Here is a 17,940-nt window from a genome sequence, read left to right as displayed (position 1 = left end):
AGGTCCACCCCATCAGTCTGCTTTATCTCCTCCTGACAGGGTCTCTCACTGGATCTGGGACCTGCTGTTCTCTGGCTAGAGTGCCTGGCTATGAAGCCCTCCAAAATCCGCCCCTCTCTGCCTACCACCTAGCACTGCAGGTACACAGGGTGGGATGCGAAATCAACTCCTTGTGTATAAACTCTATTGAGAGACTCAGCCCCACCCTTAAAAGAAAGAAAAAATAATAATAATTAAAATACAATCTCATTATTTCTCCCCTTCCTCCCTTCAATTCCTCCTAAACTTTCTAATTCCTTAAAAAAGTATTTTACATTTATTTGTGTGTGGAGACCAGAGGACGACTTGAGGAAGTTATTCTCTGCCTCCATGATGAGGATCCCCGGATGGACCGCACGTCTCTAGGTTTGGCAGCAAGCACCTTTACCCACTGAGCCATTCACTGGACCTACTGTTACTGACTTTATCATGCATGCTAAGCTGAGGCCTCTTTACTTCCAGCCTCTCATGCGGTTATACTTTTTCCTTTAAGCATATCTTCAGCTGCATCTCAAATGACTGCTCAGCTCAAGAAACTTAAAACACCAAATATGACTGTTCCATTCTGTTGATCATATGTTTTTCTTAACTTCCAGGTGGAAGTGAGCATTTCCCCCTGCTTCCCAGAATCCTCAGCTTACCAGGCCCCCACAGGTGCTGATGGCCACGTGGGAGCTCCCAGCTTGGCCTTGTAGGTGGCCAGCGTAGAGGCAGTGGGCTCGGGCAGCCCTCTGCCAGGCCAGGCCCTCCCGCGTCCAATATTCCACGGAGACATGCCCTGCCAGTAGACGGGGGCTGCGGGTCAGATTCAGCAGGAAGTGAGTGCTGGGTGCGGCCACCTTGTAGAACAGGCGCGACTCGGCTGTGGCCCCCGTACCCCGACGCTGCCTCCGGGGGGCAGGTGGAGAGAAGGCCAGCATTGCCCCGTTGTGGTCCACGCGGGTTGGGAAGGCAATCTCATAGCTCTCCAAACTGGACAGGAGTTCATCTATAGGTAAAGGGATCAGAGACTGGGGTGGGTCCCTGCTCCGAAGCCAGTGATGATGGCCTCAGGAATCTAGGCCACTAGACATTCAACCCATAAACTCTAGGACAAGTGAATTCCCCAAACCCAGCCCACTGACTTCTTTTTCTCAAGGACCAACTGGCTTCCTTAGTTTCTTGTTCCCTTCAGACAGCCACCATTGGATGAGCTTCCTACCTTGAGATCTGAAGGCTTGTGTGACCTTGAATGTGAGGCCCAGCCCCAGGGCAAGGGCCCAGCGGAGGATCTGGCAGGCAGAAGCCATAGGAGCTACGTGTCCACATGTCTCTCCCCAGCCCCGGCTCTGGCAGCCCCTGCAGTGCTGCCTCCCCTGTTCACAGTCTGGGCAGCATCACCGGTCTCCTGGAAAGAGAGACTGAGTCAGGAGGGGCCTTGGTCCCACTGTCCAGCAGAGCCAGTGCCCCTTGCCATCCCGAAGCCTCTCCATGACCCAGACACTTTTATCAGAATTCCTGAGTAGTTCTAGCATCTCTTTCCATCTCCCACCTCTTCCCCACCATGTCCACACTCAGAGGGGACAGGCACCAGGGCAAGAAGCCACCTTCTCAAGCAGGTGATCTAGAATCACCTGGGAGGTGAAGTGGGAAGACACAACCTAACAGTGGGTGTAACCAATTCCGGGGCAAGGGATCCAGGACTGTGAGAAAGTGAGCTAGTGCCCAAGTCTGACAACCTGAGTCCAACCTTCCAAACCCATAGAGCAAACGGAGAACTGACTGTAAGTTGTCCCCTGGTTTCCACACTTGTGCCTGTGGCACATGAGTGTGTAAGTGTGCATATGTGCTCTCTCTCTCATGTAGGCATGCACACACGTGCACACACACACACACACGACAAGTGAATGTAATTATTAAAGACAGGGAGGGAGCTGGGGTTGGGCCTCTGCACCCCATCCCCCACAGGGTTTCTCTGTAGCTTTGGAGCCTGTCCTGGCTTGCTCTGTAGACCAGGCTGGCCTCGAACTCACAGAGATCCGCCTGCCTCTGCCTCCCCAGTGCTGGCATTAAAGGCGTGCGCCACCACGCCTCTGGTTTCTGATTGTGGATGTGATGTGTCCAGATGCTACAAGGTCCTGGTTACCTGACTTCTGTGACACGGCGGACTGTACCCCTGAACCGTGAGCTAAAATCAGCCCTTTATCCCTTAAATTACTGTTGTCGGGGTATTTTGTCATAGCAGCAGGAAAAAAAAATTAAGACAAACACTGGCGAATTTCATCTTCAGAATAATAAGTCCCCTCTTTGTATAGACGAGAGGTGATGAAGACGGACCAGGGTCACCTCAGAATGAGGTAGAAATCAGATTTACTCGACAGCTAATGACTGGCCTGGGCTGCGGTGGGGCTGGGGGTAGAGAAAATGATCTCATGGCTCCTCACACGAAGAGCTTGCTCCTGGGAGTGACAGACACTTCACTGTGGAGAAAGGAGGGCCTCTCAGATTGTAATGTGCTCTCTAGAGAAACCAGTTAGACACTGGGAAGCAGAGGTTCAGAGGACAAAGACATCTAATCATGGAGAGCCGAGGGTGCAGCAGGCAAGCAAACTGCAAAATCAAAAGTCTGAGGGAGGGTGGGCGGTGAGCTGGCTTGGCAGGTTTGTGATGGAAGCATTTGATGTGGAAACTTGCCTGACCAACCTGGGCTTGCTCCCCAGATCCTGCGTGGAAAGAGAATCGACTCCTGAAAGTTGCCCTCTGATGTCCACACACTAATCAATAAATACCCTTTGACCTCTATAGGCATAGGGTGGCACCTGTGTTCTCACATCCACACATCAATAACAAAACAGGAGAGAAAGAAAACCTTTAAGATCCTGCAAGACCTAGCTTGACTCACCAACCAAGTCTGATGTACACACGGACACACAAAGAAAAACAGCACAACAACAACAACAACAAAAATAACTGCCAACTTAAAAAAACAAAGTAAGAAAGCAAACCAATCCCTGAAGCCAAACAAAAAACTCAGGCCATTTGAAAGCTGGGGCAATGGTCAGGGAGAATTTCCAACCTGTAATTAAGACCAAGGCAGGCACTAAGATCTTTCAGGCTTCTTCAAGTCTCCCGTTACCTTGGGATCTGGCTTTGGATCCCTGGCTACAGGTAGTTTGTATGTCCCCCTTCTGGTTTTTCCAGACAAGGCCTCTTGGTATGGCCCTGGCTATCCTGCTACTCACTCTTTCGATCAGGCTGGCTTTGAACTCAGAGATCCACCTGTCTCTGCCTCCCTAATGCTGGGATCAGATATGTGCACGACCATGCCTGCCTTAGAGGTAATGTCCCACATTGTGGTCACGTATTCCCAGAGGCTTTACCTTCACCCTACGTTCCTAGCTTTGCTCTTTAATCTTTTAAACATTAGATCCCTTTATTTTGTGTGTATGGAGGTCAGAGGACAACTCTAGGGAGCTGGTTTTCTCCTTCCACTCTGTGGGAGCAGATCAATCTCAGGTCACCAAACTTTACCCACTGAGTCATCTCGGTTGCCCTCTGGCCTTGGTCTTTATTTTGCTTTTGCTCTCAGATACGCAGGCCTGTTTCTCAGGCATCTGCCCCAGGCTACTCTGCTGCAGACACTTCTCTGGGCTAACCACTCTGTGCCAAGCCCCTTCCCTGCCCTCTGGTCTCCACCCTCCACCTCCTCTTCTGTACAAATCCAAGCCCCCCCTAATCACACACTGTCTTGTTTTCTTTGCATTCCAGCCAAGTCTGAGAGTCGATCCCCAAACAGGGCAGTTTGGCAGCACAGAGAGAAGCCGGAATTTCTCCAAGATGCTAGTGGAGAAAGCCACATTCCCTGCTTCTGCTTGGTCCTTCCAGTAATGGGAGGCTGTCTCACAGATATTTTAAGACTCTGTAGTTTTGTTCAGCCAGGCTAATGTGTACCTTTAGTTGGGTGGTGAGTTCCTTTTGTCTTCCTCTCAAACCCCATTTCTGGGGGCCTCACTATCAGTAGAATGTGGAACCCTTGTCTATGGATTCTTCAGTTCATCTGGGTACTAGGCGGGGGAACCCAGCCTAGAGGCGCACAAAGGGAAGGAGGCAGGTTGATCTTCAGCCCTAACCTGATCTATGTTTGTTTGTTTATTTATTTATTTTTTAGGAAAGGATCTCACATACCCCAGGTTCATCTCAGACTTTCTATGTAGCTAAGAACTTGAATTTCTGACTCTCTTGCTTCCACGTTCCATGTGCTGGGAGGGCCTCTATACCCAGTCTATGCAGAGCTGGGGACTGAACCCAGGCCTGAAGCACTCTGCTAACTGAGCTATATCTCAAGCCTCCTTGACATGAGGTTTTGGAGTTCAAAGTTTGCTGAGTCTTCTCGTCTCTTCTTTGGGTCCGGTAAAAAACCCTCTTGGCCTTCATTCTTTTTCAGTTCCTAAAGTAAAATCTCCTTTTTCCTCTTGCCTCTTTCCCGCCACTCCTTCCGTGGAGACAACTAAATCTGAAACCAGCACTTAAGAGCGCTTAATGCTCTTCCAGAGGACTTGAGTTTTGTTTCCTCCCAGTGCCCACTTTCGGCAGAGTACAACCACTTGTAACTCCAGTTCCAGGTCTAGTGCCCTCTTCTGGCCTCCACGGGCACCTACATAAACATGGTACACTTAAGTTCATGCCAAAATGCACACACACACACACACATTTATATAAGTAAATGTGTATTTTAAATACATTTAAATTTTAAAAAGATTCTGATTCTGATCCCCTGTGGCCTTCATTACCCCACTTCCAATCACGGCAGCAGCAATCTCAATGCAATGAGACAGGGGACCCAGCCTCCCAGCCTCTGCCCTTTCCCATTCTAGTCCTACCAGGGTAGAACCCAGTTGTGGTGCCTTTGAGTTCCCACCCCTCCCAATAACTGCATAGGCTATCCAGTGTTTCTGACTCAGGTGGGGATCAGAGGCAGGGAGAAGGGCTCTGCTGGGTGAGTGACTGAGGGAGGTGGTGGCGGAGGTCACCTGTCCACAGGGTGGTAACTACAGCTAGGAGTGGCACAGCCCCCGATGCCAAGGTGGAGCTGTGGAGGAGATCAAAGGGAAGTCACTAGGTCTGGGGAAAGACAAGGCCTATCTGAGGATGGGTTCCTCAGAGGGGTCTCCTGCTTGGCTGGGCACAAGATCACAGAGGGGTTTCTACACCAGTGTGTATATGAGCTTGTATGACTCTGTGTGTGTGTGTGTGTGTGTGTGTGTACCTAGGCTTGGTCCCTTCCCCCCAAATCCCTCCTTTAGCAGGCTGGAGGGAGGCCATCAGCCTGGGGGGGGGGGGCAAGGGCTGGAGAAGGAAATGGCTCCATCCCATCCCTGGGATCCTGCAGGGACCAGCACTGCACACCAAGACCTCCGTAGGCCAGGCTGCTTGGGAAACCCAGCAGAAAACGCTTCCCAATGGAGGGTGAAGTCTTTTTGGCCAGGCCTAGGCAGCCATCAACTGGGAGCAGCAGGCTTCCTTCAGGCACTGCACATCTGGCCTGGCTGCGGTGAGCAGACAGACAAAGGCCCAGCCAGAGAGGAGGCCTGAGGGGGAGGGGGCTGTGCTGGTCACCAGCCCCATTACCACCAACCAGCTGCTAATTAGAGTGTCTGAATGTCTCCACCTAGCAGGGAGACATCCTGCCTAAGTACTGTGGCCTAGGTGACCAGCTCAAAGGGAAGTGGCAGCCCCAGCCAGACACACAAACACACAAACACGCGCATTCTGTAGGGCAACCACACCTGTATAGAAGGAAAGCCTTGTTCACTAAACCCAAACACACACAACTACACACTCCCAAACCTATACAGAAACACATATTTTCACATGCACACCCAGACAACACAGGCAACCCAGAAGCCCGGGCAAACATGTACATCAGAGGCCTAAGTGCACAAGCTAAGACAACTCACAAGCCTAGAGGCCTACACACACTCATTTAACACAGAAACCCAACCCCCTACACATGTACACAAGTTTACACGTTCACTGAAGAGGAGACAAACTAGAATTCAATAAACCCAGACACATATACACACAGCCATTTCCACTAATCTCACGTCAGAGAAATGCAAATATTCAAACAGGCACACTTAGCATCTACACACATCTACCTACAAACACACACACACACACACACACACAGGGACACGGACACTTTTCTGAGAGTAAACACTAGTTTAGCCTCAGTTAAGCAAACACTCAACACACCTCAACAATCTGCCCACTCAGAGTCGCTCCCAAATGCTGACAGTCACAAGGACACACAACCCGCAGAAGTACAACCTTTTGGATACACTGTTGACCCCGATCTCCCCCGCCCTCCTCCCGCCCCGAACCTGAGCCAACCCACAGGCGTTCGGTATCTGCACACTTGGGGACATCCCGCACCAACATAACACACGCACAGCGGGATCCATGCAGCGCATCTCGTCCCCGACACACACAGAGTCACTCATAGTAACTGCACTCCGGGGGCTGCGCCGCCCATCTGGGTCCCCGGTCGTCGGTACCTGTGTGCCCGGGGCCTCTGGTCCACCGTGGCCGCACAGTCTCGCCGCCCAGCGCGCAGGAAGGGAGGGAGCTAGCGCGCGGCGGCGTGGCCGGGGGAGGGGGCGCGGGAAGGCACTCACTTCCTGAGCAGCCTGCCAGGGTTATAAAAAACCCCCAAACCCCGCCCGCTGCTGCTGCCGCGGCGGCCGCCGCCGCCCAGGGCCTCAGGCTGGACCCCAGCCAAAGACCCCGGAGCCTGGGTTACCCCGCCCTGCGAAGGGCGCCCCGCGCGGGTGGAGATGCTGGGGAGGAACTTGGGGTGGGGGTTGGGATGGGAAGTTGGGGGAGGTGGGGGTGGGGAGCTAGGGGCGGTGATAGAAGGCGGGGGTGAGGGGAATAAGATGGAGAGTTGGAGGAGGAGGGGACGCACACAGTAGGGGGATGGGCGGGGAGCCCGAATTGCTTGGATGGGGGTTAGGCGGGAGTTGATTGCGGAAAGGAGAGTTTGAATAGAAGGAGGTGGAGGCTGCGGGGGCATGGAGGAAAGGACAAAAATGAGTTGGGGGGTAGCGAGGGGGGATGGAACAAGGGGAGAGCCCACTGTCTCGCCTGCATTAGTCGCGTCAACAACAGCTGTTATTTATTGAGGGCTGGTCCTTGCTCAAGCAAACATTTATTGAGCACCTCCCCGTGTGCCAGGCACGGTGCCCGAGGGTGAGTGAATAAATCTCATTTGAGCCCCGGCCTTCACAAAGCTCCTGTCTAGGTCTTTGATCTGCCCTTGGGTTTACTTCTTTAACTCTCCAGGAGTGGAGAGGGCCTAGCCAGTTCCATTTTACAGATGTGAAAACTAAGGCCAGCCAGGGGTTGTCGTGGTCATCTTTGGGACACAGTGCTTCGTCCAAGAGGAGTCAGTACATGGAGGAGAGGACCAGCAGTTCAGTGGAGCAGGGCTGGGATTCCAGGCAGCTTCATCCCAGGCCAGATTGTGGGAGTGTTAAACTGTTACCCATGGTCTCAGAATTCCAGGCCTGGTCCCCAGAGAGAGCTTTGGACTTGATGTCTCTGATTCTAGGTTTACTTATCCTTAGAATGTGGTAACGACAGGCTTTGTAGGGAGGAGGGGAGAAAGAAGGGTGGTTGCGGGCGGAGCAGCGGAGTTTCAACCACAAACATTCCCTCTGTGCTGGGTTCAGCTAGGGATACAGGTAGTGCGCTGTCTAACCTAGACTTCGTCTTGAACTTGGAAATGACATGTTAGGGTTCATGCATAGAGCATGGGCACCATGCCAGACCAGAGGGGCAACTAACTCTTAGATACCACAATACTGGAACCTCCGTCCATCCCTGGGCCCCTTTCCTGGCTTGCCTTCCCCAACCCTCTGGCTCTGTAGAACTCCCAGTGCCTAAGGCTGCTCCAGCTCCCCATCCCCACCCTGGGGATGGATTCTAGACTCACAGTGGGGTGTTTTCAGGACTATTTTGAACTGGGTAGCTTCTACCTAGGTGATCAAGGTCCTGCTACTTACCAGCTTTGAAACCACATCCCTCAATTAATATGCAAAACCTCGGCTCCCCCCAAAACCATCTTCTCCTTTCTTACTACAGGCCCACTGTTTTCTTGTGGCCTCCTTTTTCCACCAGGGTGGAGCATGTGGTTTCATCGATTGGATGGTGGTGGTGGTGGGCGTGATATCTTATCCTGAGTGATCTCCCTTGGGACTTTGATAGATTTTTAAGTTAATTACTTGTATTTTTATGTATGTCTGTATGATATATATATGTATATGTCTGAGGTGTGGGGACATGTGTTGGGGACATGTAGTGGACCAAGATTGATGAGTGTGTCTCAATTACTCTTCAATTTATTTACTGAGGCGATTCTCTCAATGAACCTAAACTCTTTGATTCATTTAGTCTATCTAGCCATTTTGCCCAGAGTTTCCTGCGGAGCCTGTCTGGCTTTTATATGGGTTCAGATGATCTGAGCTCAGTTTACCCCATCCCCACCTCCTTATAAAGAAAGGCTTTTTTATCAGGGACTGAGGAAACACACAGCAAGGCACACAGAGAAAAAGACCCTCAGCAAGACAGAGAGAGAGTGTGTGTGGGCCACCCAGGAACCTGGTACCCTGAGCTCACGTTCTTGAGTTAGCACAGCAAGTGCTTTATCCACGGAACCATCTTCCTGGCATTGTCATTTGCTTTTATTCATTTTCAAAAGTGTTTTTATTCCAGCACCTGAGAGGCAGAGGCAGGCAGATCTCTGTGAGTTTGAGACTAGCGGTCTGCAGAAGCGGTCTGCAGAGCAAGTTCTAGAACAGTCAGGGCTACACAGAAAAACACTATATCAAAAAAAAAAAGTTTAAATTTTATTTTATCGGTATGGGTCTTTGTCTGGTTTTGATGTCTGTGTGCCGCCATATGCATGCAGTGTCTGGGGAGGCCAAAAGATGGCATTTGATTCTTGGAATTGGAGTTGGTTGGGAGGTGCCATAAGGGTGCTGGGGGCCAAACCCTAGGTCCTCTAGAATAGCAACCAGTGCTCTTAACCACTGAGCCATCTTTCCAGCCCCACTTATTTATTAATAGTCAGGTCTCACCATGTTGCCCATGTTGGCTGGGAACTTCTGTGCTCAACCATTATGCCTGCCTCAGCCTCCTGAGAGCCTGGGACAGAGCCTGAATGCTATGGGATTTAAGACAGGTCCTGGCACTGTCGTCACCAGGGAGAGGAGGCCTCTGAAGGAGACGGTGCCATGGGGCCGTCATTATTCGAGCTCTGATTCACCCCATCTTTATTGATCTCTAACTTGTGCCAGATGTCCTCCCTAGTACTGTGAGGACAAGACCAGGAGCAAGTATCCCTTCCATAGAGACATATCGGCCCCAGGGCCTTTGAACTTGCTCCCTCCACTTCCTGCTGTGTTCGCAAGGAGTATCTAGTCATTTTGTCTTTCCATTCTCAACTCAGACATCATTCCTCGGCAAGCACTGTCCTGACCTCACACTTCCGTGTCACACCCTGCCACATCCCCTTCCCATTTCCTGGTTTATTTTACTCTTGCCAGAAGTTATCACTGAAAATACTTTAGAGAATGCTTGTTTGTTTTTATTGATATTCCATCTCATCCACAAAAGACCAGCTTCATGAGGGAAGGAACTTTTTTCTCTTCCATTTATTTATTTTCAAATATATATTTTAATTTGGGGGATTATAATAAAATCACATTATTTTTTCCCCTCTTCCAACATCTCCCATGCACGCTGTTAGCACGCTTTCTCAAATTGATGGCCTCTTTTTCATATATATATATATTACATATGTATACGTGTTTTTGAGTGTATTTATTAATAATTCAACCTGCTCATCCATATAATGTTAGTCTATGTATGTTTTCAGGTCTGACCATTTGGTGTTAGGTTATCAGGTGATCAGCTGGTGTGCTCTTCCCTGGAGTAGATCTTCTGTTCTCAGCATTCTTTAGTTGCCTGGGGTTGACGCCCATGAGATTCCCCCTACCATATTCGTCCTTGTTCAGGTCATGTTTAGGCAGCCATGCTGGTGAGATTTTATGGATGTAGCTTCTTACAATACGAGGAGACACAATTTTAGAGCAAGCTCTCCGATGCTCTGGCTTTTGCTGTCATTCTGCCCCTTCCTACAAAATGTTCCCTGAGCCTCAGGTGTGGCAGTGTTTTGGTAGATGTATCCACGGGGACAGGGCTTCACAACTTTGCATTTTGACCCCTTGTGCTTTTGCGGAATGATCTCTATCTGTTGCAAAAAGAGGTTTCCTTGATGGGGGCAAGGACGACCCTTGTCTGTAGGAGGGATAGTGGTTTTCATCTCTGTGGTTCACAGGAAGACGCCCTAGAGTCGCATGCTGAATAAACAGCAATATTGAAAGAATGAGGAGAGGAAAGGCAGGGTGGTGACATGGTAGTTTTATTTAGTTCTGATTTTTGACACAGGGTCTCATATAACCCAAGCTGGCCTTGAACTTGTTTAGTTGAAGATGACCTTGAGCTCCAGATCCTCCCATCTCTACCTCCCAAGTGCTGGAAGGACACCCTGCACCACCGTGTCCTGATGATGTAGTTTAAATGTTAAGAATTTGTTCTAGAACGAGGCCTCCGTGAGGGCAAGCACATGCGACATCTGTGTTTTAAGTCAGCTTGGACTGACTTCTAAAAACTCTTTTAGGGGACAATGTAACTTACAGTGAATGTTTAGAATCCTAAGGGGTTGCACTTCAGGGCTGGCACTGGGGGTGCAACGGAATCTCATTGTTACTTTAGGACTTTAGAATATGGTAAAAGATTGGCTGGTTAATAACAATATGTGGGGCCGTGTGTGTGTGTGTGTGTCTGTGTGTGTACATACCCAATATGTATGGGCGCACGTGGAGACCAGAGGTCAACCTTTGGTCTCCTGCCTTTCCACTTTTTAAACTGTCACTAAAAAAGAGATTTATGTTAAATTATACGTATGTGGGGGTGAGTGAGCATATATACATGTGAGGACGAGGTGCCTGTGGAGGTCAGAAGAGTGTGCGGGCTTTCTTTGGAGCGGAAGCTGCAGAAGACTGAGAGCCTGGGAAGTGAATATTCTTAGCTGCTAAGCCTCTCTTCAGCCTGGTTGTTGTTTTTCACTCTTAGTTCTTTGGGGGGCCAGGCACCCGGCTCCCAAATAATCCCAAATAATCACTCCTATGGAGTCTTATTCTTACTTATGAATGTCCAGCCTTAGCTTGGCTTGTTACTACCCAGTTTTTCTTAAATTGTCCCATCGACCTTTTGCCTCTGGGCATTTATCTTTCTCTATTCTATATACCTTACTCTGTGGCTTGCTGCGTAGCTGGGTGGCTGGCCCCTGGCACCCTCCTCTCCTTTTTATTCTCTCTGCCTGCGAGCCGGCTTATGTTTTCTCCTGAGTAGCTATTGGCTGTTCAGCTCTTTATTAGACCAATCAGATGTTTTAGACAGGCAAAGTAGCACAGAGTTAAACAAATGCAACATAAAAGAATGCAACATTCTTTTTAAATTTTTTTTAATCATTAAACAAATGTTCCACAGCATAAACAAATGTAACACATCTTCAACTAATATTTTACACCCCCCCCAGACAGGCTTTCTCTGTGTAGCCCTGACCGTCTTGAAATTTGCTTGTAAGTTGAAGGTGAGACCTGCCTGTCTTTGCCTTCCAAGTGTCAGGAATGGTGGTGTGCCACCACCATCTGGCGTATTTTTTGATTTATTTTTTTAAAGATTAGGTCTTATGTATTCTAGACTGGCCTCAATCTCCCTTTGTAGCGAACAATTACTTTAGAATCTTGTTTCTCCATGAGAAGGGGAGGATGGGAGGAGCTCGGGGGATTAGGATGGTTGGGATATAGGAAGGGAGGATACGGGAGCAGCGAAGTATATATCCTAACTAAGGGAGCCATCTTAGGGTTGGCAAGAAACTTGACTCTAGAGGGGTTAGCAGGTGTCCAGGGAGATGTCCTCAGCTGGTACCTTGGGCAACTAAGGAGAGGGAACCTGAAATGACCCTATCCTATACTGATGAATATCTTGCATATCACCTTAGAACCTTCATCTGGCGATGGATCGAGGTAGAGATAGAGTCTCAGTTTGGAGCAACGGTCTGAGCTCTTAAGGTCCAAATGAGGAGCAGAAGGAGGGAGAACATGAGCAAGGAAACCAGGACCACGAGGGATGCACCCACCCACTGTGACGGTGGAACTGATTTATTGGGAGCCCACCAAGGCCAGCTGGTCTGGGACTGAATAAGCATGGGTTGATTCCGGACTCTCTGAGCATGGCGGACAATGAAGGCTGATGAGAAGCCAAGGACAATGGCACTAGGTTTCGATCCTAATACATGAACTGGCTTTGTGAGTGCTTAGCCTGTTTAGACGCTCACCTTCCTGGACGTAGATAGAAGACCTTCGTCTTCCCGCAGGGCAGAGCATTTGGACTGCTCTCCAGTATCGAGAGGGAGGGGGAATGGTGTGGGGGGGAGGAGAAGAGGAGTGGGGATAGGGGGAGGGGATTGGGGGGAGGGGGCAATATTTGGGAGGAGGGGAGGGAAATGGGAAACGGGGAGCAGTTGGAAATTTTAATTAAAAAAGAATAAAAAAAAAACATAGCAGACAATGAGGCCTGCTGAGAAGTCAAGAACAATGGCACTGGGTGTTGAACCTACTGCACATACTGGCTTTGTGGGAGCCTACGCTGTTTGGATGTTCACCTTAATAGATCTGGAAGGAGGTGGGAGGTCCTTTGACTTCCCGCAGGGCAGGGAACCCTGATTGTTCTTAGGGCTGATGAGAGAGAGGGAGACTTGATTGGGGGAGGGGGAGGGTTATGGGAGGCGGTGCCGGGGAAGATACAGAAATCTTTAATAAAGAAATAAATTAAAAAAAAAAAGAAATGAAAAAAAAGCCAAAAAAAAAAAAAAAAAAGAATCTTGTTTCTCCAGCCTCTACCTCCCAAGTGCTGGGATGACAGGCATGTGCCACCGTAACTGTTTTAAGCTGTGTTGGAAATCTAATCTAGGGCTTCATGCATGGACTGTGCCTTAGTCTTCACCTTGTGCTTTGGGACAGGGTCCCCATCACTGTGACTTGATGCTCATTGATTAGGCTAGACTGTCTGACCAGTGGACCCAAGGACTTCCTCAGTCTCTGTTCCCCAGTACTAGGGTCACAAGTGTGTGCTACCATGCCTGGCCTTTTGTGTGTGTGCTGAGAGTCAGCTGCAGGTTCCCACGGTTATGCAGCCACCCCAGGCTTGAGACCCCCATGGCTATGCAGACACCCTAGCCTCGAAACCCCCACGGTTATGCAGCCACCCCCAGCCTTGAGACCCTCACGGTTATGCAGACACCCCAGCCTTGAGACCCTCACGGTTATGCAGACACCCCAGCCTTGAGACCCCCATGGCTATGCAGACACCCCAGCCTTGAGACCCCCATGGCTATGCAGACACTCCAGCCTTGAGACCCTCACGGTTATGCAGACACCCCAGCCTTGAGACCCTCACGGTTATGCAGACACCCCAGCCTTGAGACCCTCACGGTTATGCAGACACCCTAGCCTTGAGACCCTCACGGTTATGCAGACACCCCAGCCTTGAGACCCTCATGGTTATGCAGACACCCCAGCCTTGAGACCCCCATGGCTATGCAGACACCCCAGCCTTGAGACCCCCATGGCTATGCAGACACCCCAGCCTTGAGACCCCCATGGCTATGCAGACACCCCCAGCCTTGAGACCTGTTTTAACGTCACACCAGCTTCATGCAGTAGACATTGCCCATTTCCCACGTGGAGAAACAGAGGCACAAGAAGTCGAGTGTGATCATGGTCACACATTTCTAGAGTGATGAACAACCAGAAAAGAACAACTAAAAGCTACCGACTGGTGGCCCAGAGGGAAGGAGAGAGAGCTTTGATGCCGAAGACACTGCTTTCAGGGTAGGAGCAGATTCCAGAAGCCTCTGGAAGTGAGTTGCTTAGGAGTAACCCCCTTTCTTTTCAATTTTTTAAAATTTATTTTTATTTTACGTACATTGATGTTTTGTTTGAATGTGTGTCTGTGTTAGGGTGTTGGATGTCCTGGTACTGGAACTACAGGCTGTTGTAAGCTGCCATAGGTGCTGGGAATTGAACCTGGGTCTTCTGGAAGAGCAGTTCACTTAACCACTGAGCCTCTTCTCCAGCCACATGACCCCTCTTTCTAATGCCCAGTGTTTCCATATCTCCCTAGATCATTTCCAGTTGTTTTTCCCAGATGACTTAGAGGCCTCTTAAATCTTGAGACAAATTGAATATGCTAAATTGATCAGGTGAGTCATTTAAAGAAAACCACACTGCCATCCTATTTAGAGGACGCTCTAGGAGCATGGAAGTGTATTAGACTCTCTAGAGGAACAGATATGATGGCGTGGAATATATATGGAAGTATTTATCAGACTTGAGTTTGGTTCCAGCACTTAATGTAAGAAAAGCCAAGTGTAGTGACATGCATCTGGTGCCCACACAGGGAAGACAGAGTCTGCAGGAGGATTCTTTGGGCTCACTGGAGAGAGGTATAGCCTAATCAGTGAGCTCTAAGTTCAAAGATATGTTTGCCTCACAAAATAACACAAAATAACAGAGAGAGACTTTTGGGAGAGTGCTTTCCTTAGCACGCAGTACTCTCTGGGTTTGATCCTCAACAGTGCATAGAACTGGGCATGGTTGCATCCAGCTGTGATCTGTCCCAACTTGGTAGGTGGAGGCAGGATTAAAAGCTCAGGATCGTGAACCTATGTGATGGCTCAGTTTGCAAAGAGGCTTGCTGCTGATGACTTGAATTCAAGTCCCAAACCCATATCATGGCAGGAGAGAACCAGTTCCTGAAAGTGTTGTCCTGGGACTTTACATGCTCTCGAGCACACACAGACACACACACAGACATACACAATATATGAATGCAAGATAATTTTAAAAGTTCAATTAAAGTCATCAACTACATAATGAGTTATAGTCATGTCTGGGATACATGAGACTCAAAAATAAAAATGTAAGAGCACTCACTGCTCTTGCAGAGGACCCATGTTTGCTGTGAAGTTTGTTTATATAGATATTCCTTTTGAATAGAAATGCTTTAGAGAAGAAGAATGTCAGGATAGTGTAGTCAGGGACTGCTCTTCATTCCCAGCTGCCCATACCTGATAATCACACAGAAACTATATTAATTACAACATTGTTTGGCCCATTATCTCAGTCTTCTTATTAACTAACTCTTACATCTTAACCCATTTCCATTAATCTATGTATCACCATGAGGCTGTGGTCTATTGGAAAGGTTCTGGGTGTCGGTCTCCTTTGGCAGCTACATGGCATCTCTTTGACTCTGCCTACTCTCTGTTTCTCTGTTCAGATTTCCTGCCTGGTTTTGCTCTGCTAAGCCATTGGCCCAAACAGCTTTATTCATCAACCAATAAAAACAACACATATATAGAAGGACATTCCATATCAGGATATCTGTGAGCCATGTGTCTTAGTTAGGGTTTCATTGCTGAGACACCACGTCCATGGCAACTCTTATAAAGGGAAACATTTAGCTGGGTGGTTTAAAGTCCACAGGTTTAGTTAACATCATGGTGGGGAGTATAACAGCATGCAGGCAGACATGGGGCTGGAGAAGGAGCTGAGTTCTACGTCTGGATAGGCAGGCAGCAGGAAATGAATGCACTCTGCATGACTTGAGCATCTGAGACCTCAGAACCTACCCCCGTGCCTCCCACAAGGCCATACCTGCTCCAATAAGGCCACACATCCTAAAAGTGCTTGGCCCTGTGGGTCTATGGAGGCCATTTTTATTCAGACCACAATATCACACTTCAGGCCCAAATGGATCTGGCCTTTCTTGTCACAGCTGTCTGTTAGCCCATGGTTTTCTAGAAATCTTACAAACACTTCCGTATACAGGAAAGAACAAATGTTAAACACTTTGTGCAATCCTATGACCCAGGACTTTATTTTGCCAGATTAAAATCCTATCCCAGGCACCTTTCTCATTTATCAAAATAGTGGGAGGAAGGGGAAAAAGTTTTATAACTAGAACTCTGAAGGTGAGATGCAACTTTTAAGTCAATGAAATTGCGTATATGGTTAATGTTAAGACTGACTCTCCCTTGAGAAGTCTGCACCCATGATGTGGGATTCCCCTCTGTATGCTGTGACTACCATTGGTTAATAAAGAAGCTGTTTTGGACCCATGATAGGTAGAGCAGAGCTACGTGGGAAAAACTAAACTGAATGCTGGGAGGAAGGAGGCGGAGTCAGAGAGAAGCCATGTAGTCCTGCCAGAGACAGAGCCAGTTGGATCTTGCCAGTAAGCCACAACCACATGGTGATACACAGATTACTAGAAATGGGTTAAATTAATATGTAAGAGCTAGCCAAGAAGAATCTAGAGCTAATGGGCCAAGCAGTGATTTAATTAATACAGTTTCTGTGTGCTTATTTTGGGAGTCTGGGTGGCCTCTCATATAACATAATAGGTGTACCTTATCTTTCCCTGAGTAGCCTGTCCTTAAATTTGTGTTAAGCCCTTTTCCTACTAAACTTCTTTTGTGCTTCATACTGATTTGTCCTGAATGTTGTTTGGTTGGTTGTTTGTTTGAGACAGGATCTCACTGTGTAGCCCTGGCTGGTCTCGATCTTAGAGATCTGCTTTTGTCTTCCTGAGTGCTGGGTTTGTAGGCATGTGCCACCACACCTGGCCCCTGAAGTTCTTTTCTGCAGCAAAATGATAAGTTCCACCTTTCCTTGAGTAACGGTCTCTGAAAAGAACTCTTCATGGACTGGAGAGACTATGGAATTGATAAGACATTAACTGTGCAAGCATGAGGGGCAGGATTTGAGTCTTCAGCACTCGTTCACGTAAAAGCTGGGACATGGTTGCTCATGTCTGTAGCTCCAATGTAAGGGGGCAGGGTGGGGACCAGAGATAATGGACCCCCAGAATTTACTGGCAGTCTAGTCAACTGGTGTGCTCTGGCTTCAATGACAGACTCTGTCACTAACGATAAGGTGTGTCTGCTGTGATGGCTCAACAGTTGTGAGTAGCAAGCACTCACTTGCTACTCACAACTGTTGTAGGGACCCACTAAAGGTGTGTGCCACCACCACCCAGCTCTAAGACATTGTCTTGAGTGTAAGATACGTGTATGAAGGTTTCTGTTGCTGCCATGGTTTGAATGTGAACTGTCACCCGCAGTCTCATGGATATGGACACTTGGTCCCTAGCTGCTGGTACTGTTTCAAGAGGTTGTGGAATCTTTGGGACCATGGCTCAGTTTGTAAAAGAGGGTCACTGGGTGGGCCTTGTTGGAATTACCTACTTCTGATTCTGGTCTTCAATGTAAGTGAAGAGGCTGCTTCATATTCCTTCTGCCATGGTGGACTCTACCTACAGAAACTAAGTCAACAAGTTTCTCTTCCTTAAATTGTTTCTGTCACACATTTATCACAGTGCATGAGGATGAAGGCTGTGGACTTGAAACCCACCTTTCCTATTATTTATTTCTCATCTGAAAGATATGCCTAATAGCTTGGTGTGACCGTTACATCAAGTAGTGGTTCACAACTGCCTGTCACCAGAGGACCCAGCGCCCTCTTCTGGCCTCTGTGGGCACCTGCATTCGTGAACACATACATGCGCACGCGCGCGCACACACACATACACACACACACACACACACCCCCTTGGCACATAATTTAAAAGCAAAATAAATTAAAAAAATCCTGAAACAATAACAACCCCCCCCAAAAAAAACAACAAACAAATTTAACAATGAAATAAGCAATAACTTTAATGAATCGT

At 48.6% G+C, this 17,940-nt stretch overlaps 1 protein-coding gene across 4 annotated transcripts in view; it reads right to left on the bottom strand.

Annotated features, from left to right (window-relative positions):
• Nucleotides 1–6,807, bottom strand: part of Adamts10 (ADAM metallopeptidase with thrombospondin type 1 motif 10) — a 31,605-nt gene extending 24,798 nt beyond the window's left edge. For 2 of the 4 annotated variants that reach the window (XM_057771206.1, XM_057771208.1), the window contains exons 1-3: nucleotides 6,576–6,803; nucleotides 1,241–1,426; nucleotides 681–1,027 (exon numbers count right to left, since the gene is read on the bottom strand). In XM_057771206.1, the coding sequence (XP_057627189.1) occupies nucleotides 681–1,027; nucleotides 1,241–1,328 (435 nt within the window). In that variant the 5' untranslated portion in view covers nucleotides 1,329–1,426; nucleotides 6,576–6,803. Of the gene's footprint in view, nucleotides 1–680; nucleotides 1,028–1,240; nucleotides 1,427–6,575 lie in introns of all 4 variants that reach the window. The other 2 variants (XM_057771210.1, XM_057771209.1) reach the window with 2 other exon arrangements.
• Nucleotides 6,808–17,940: the final 11,133 nt, after the last annotated feature.

This window comes from Chionomys nivalis, chromosome 6, assembly GCF_950005125.1.
Source record: "Chionomys nivalis chromosome 6, mChiNiv1.1, whole genome shotgun sequence".
Lineage (NCBI taxonomy): Eukaryota > Metazoa > Chordata > Mammalia > Rodentia > Cricetidae > Chionomys > Chionomys nivalis.
This window is presented reverse-complemented; position numbering and strand designations above follow the sequence as displayed.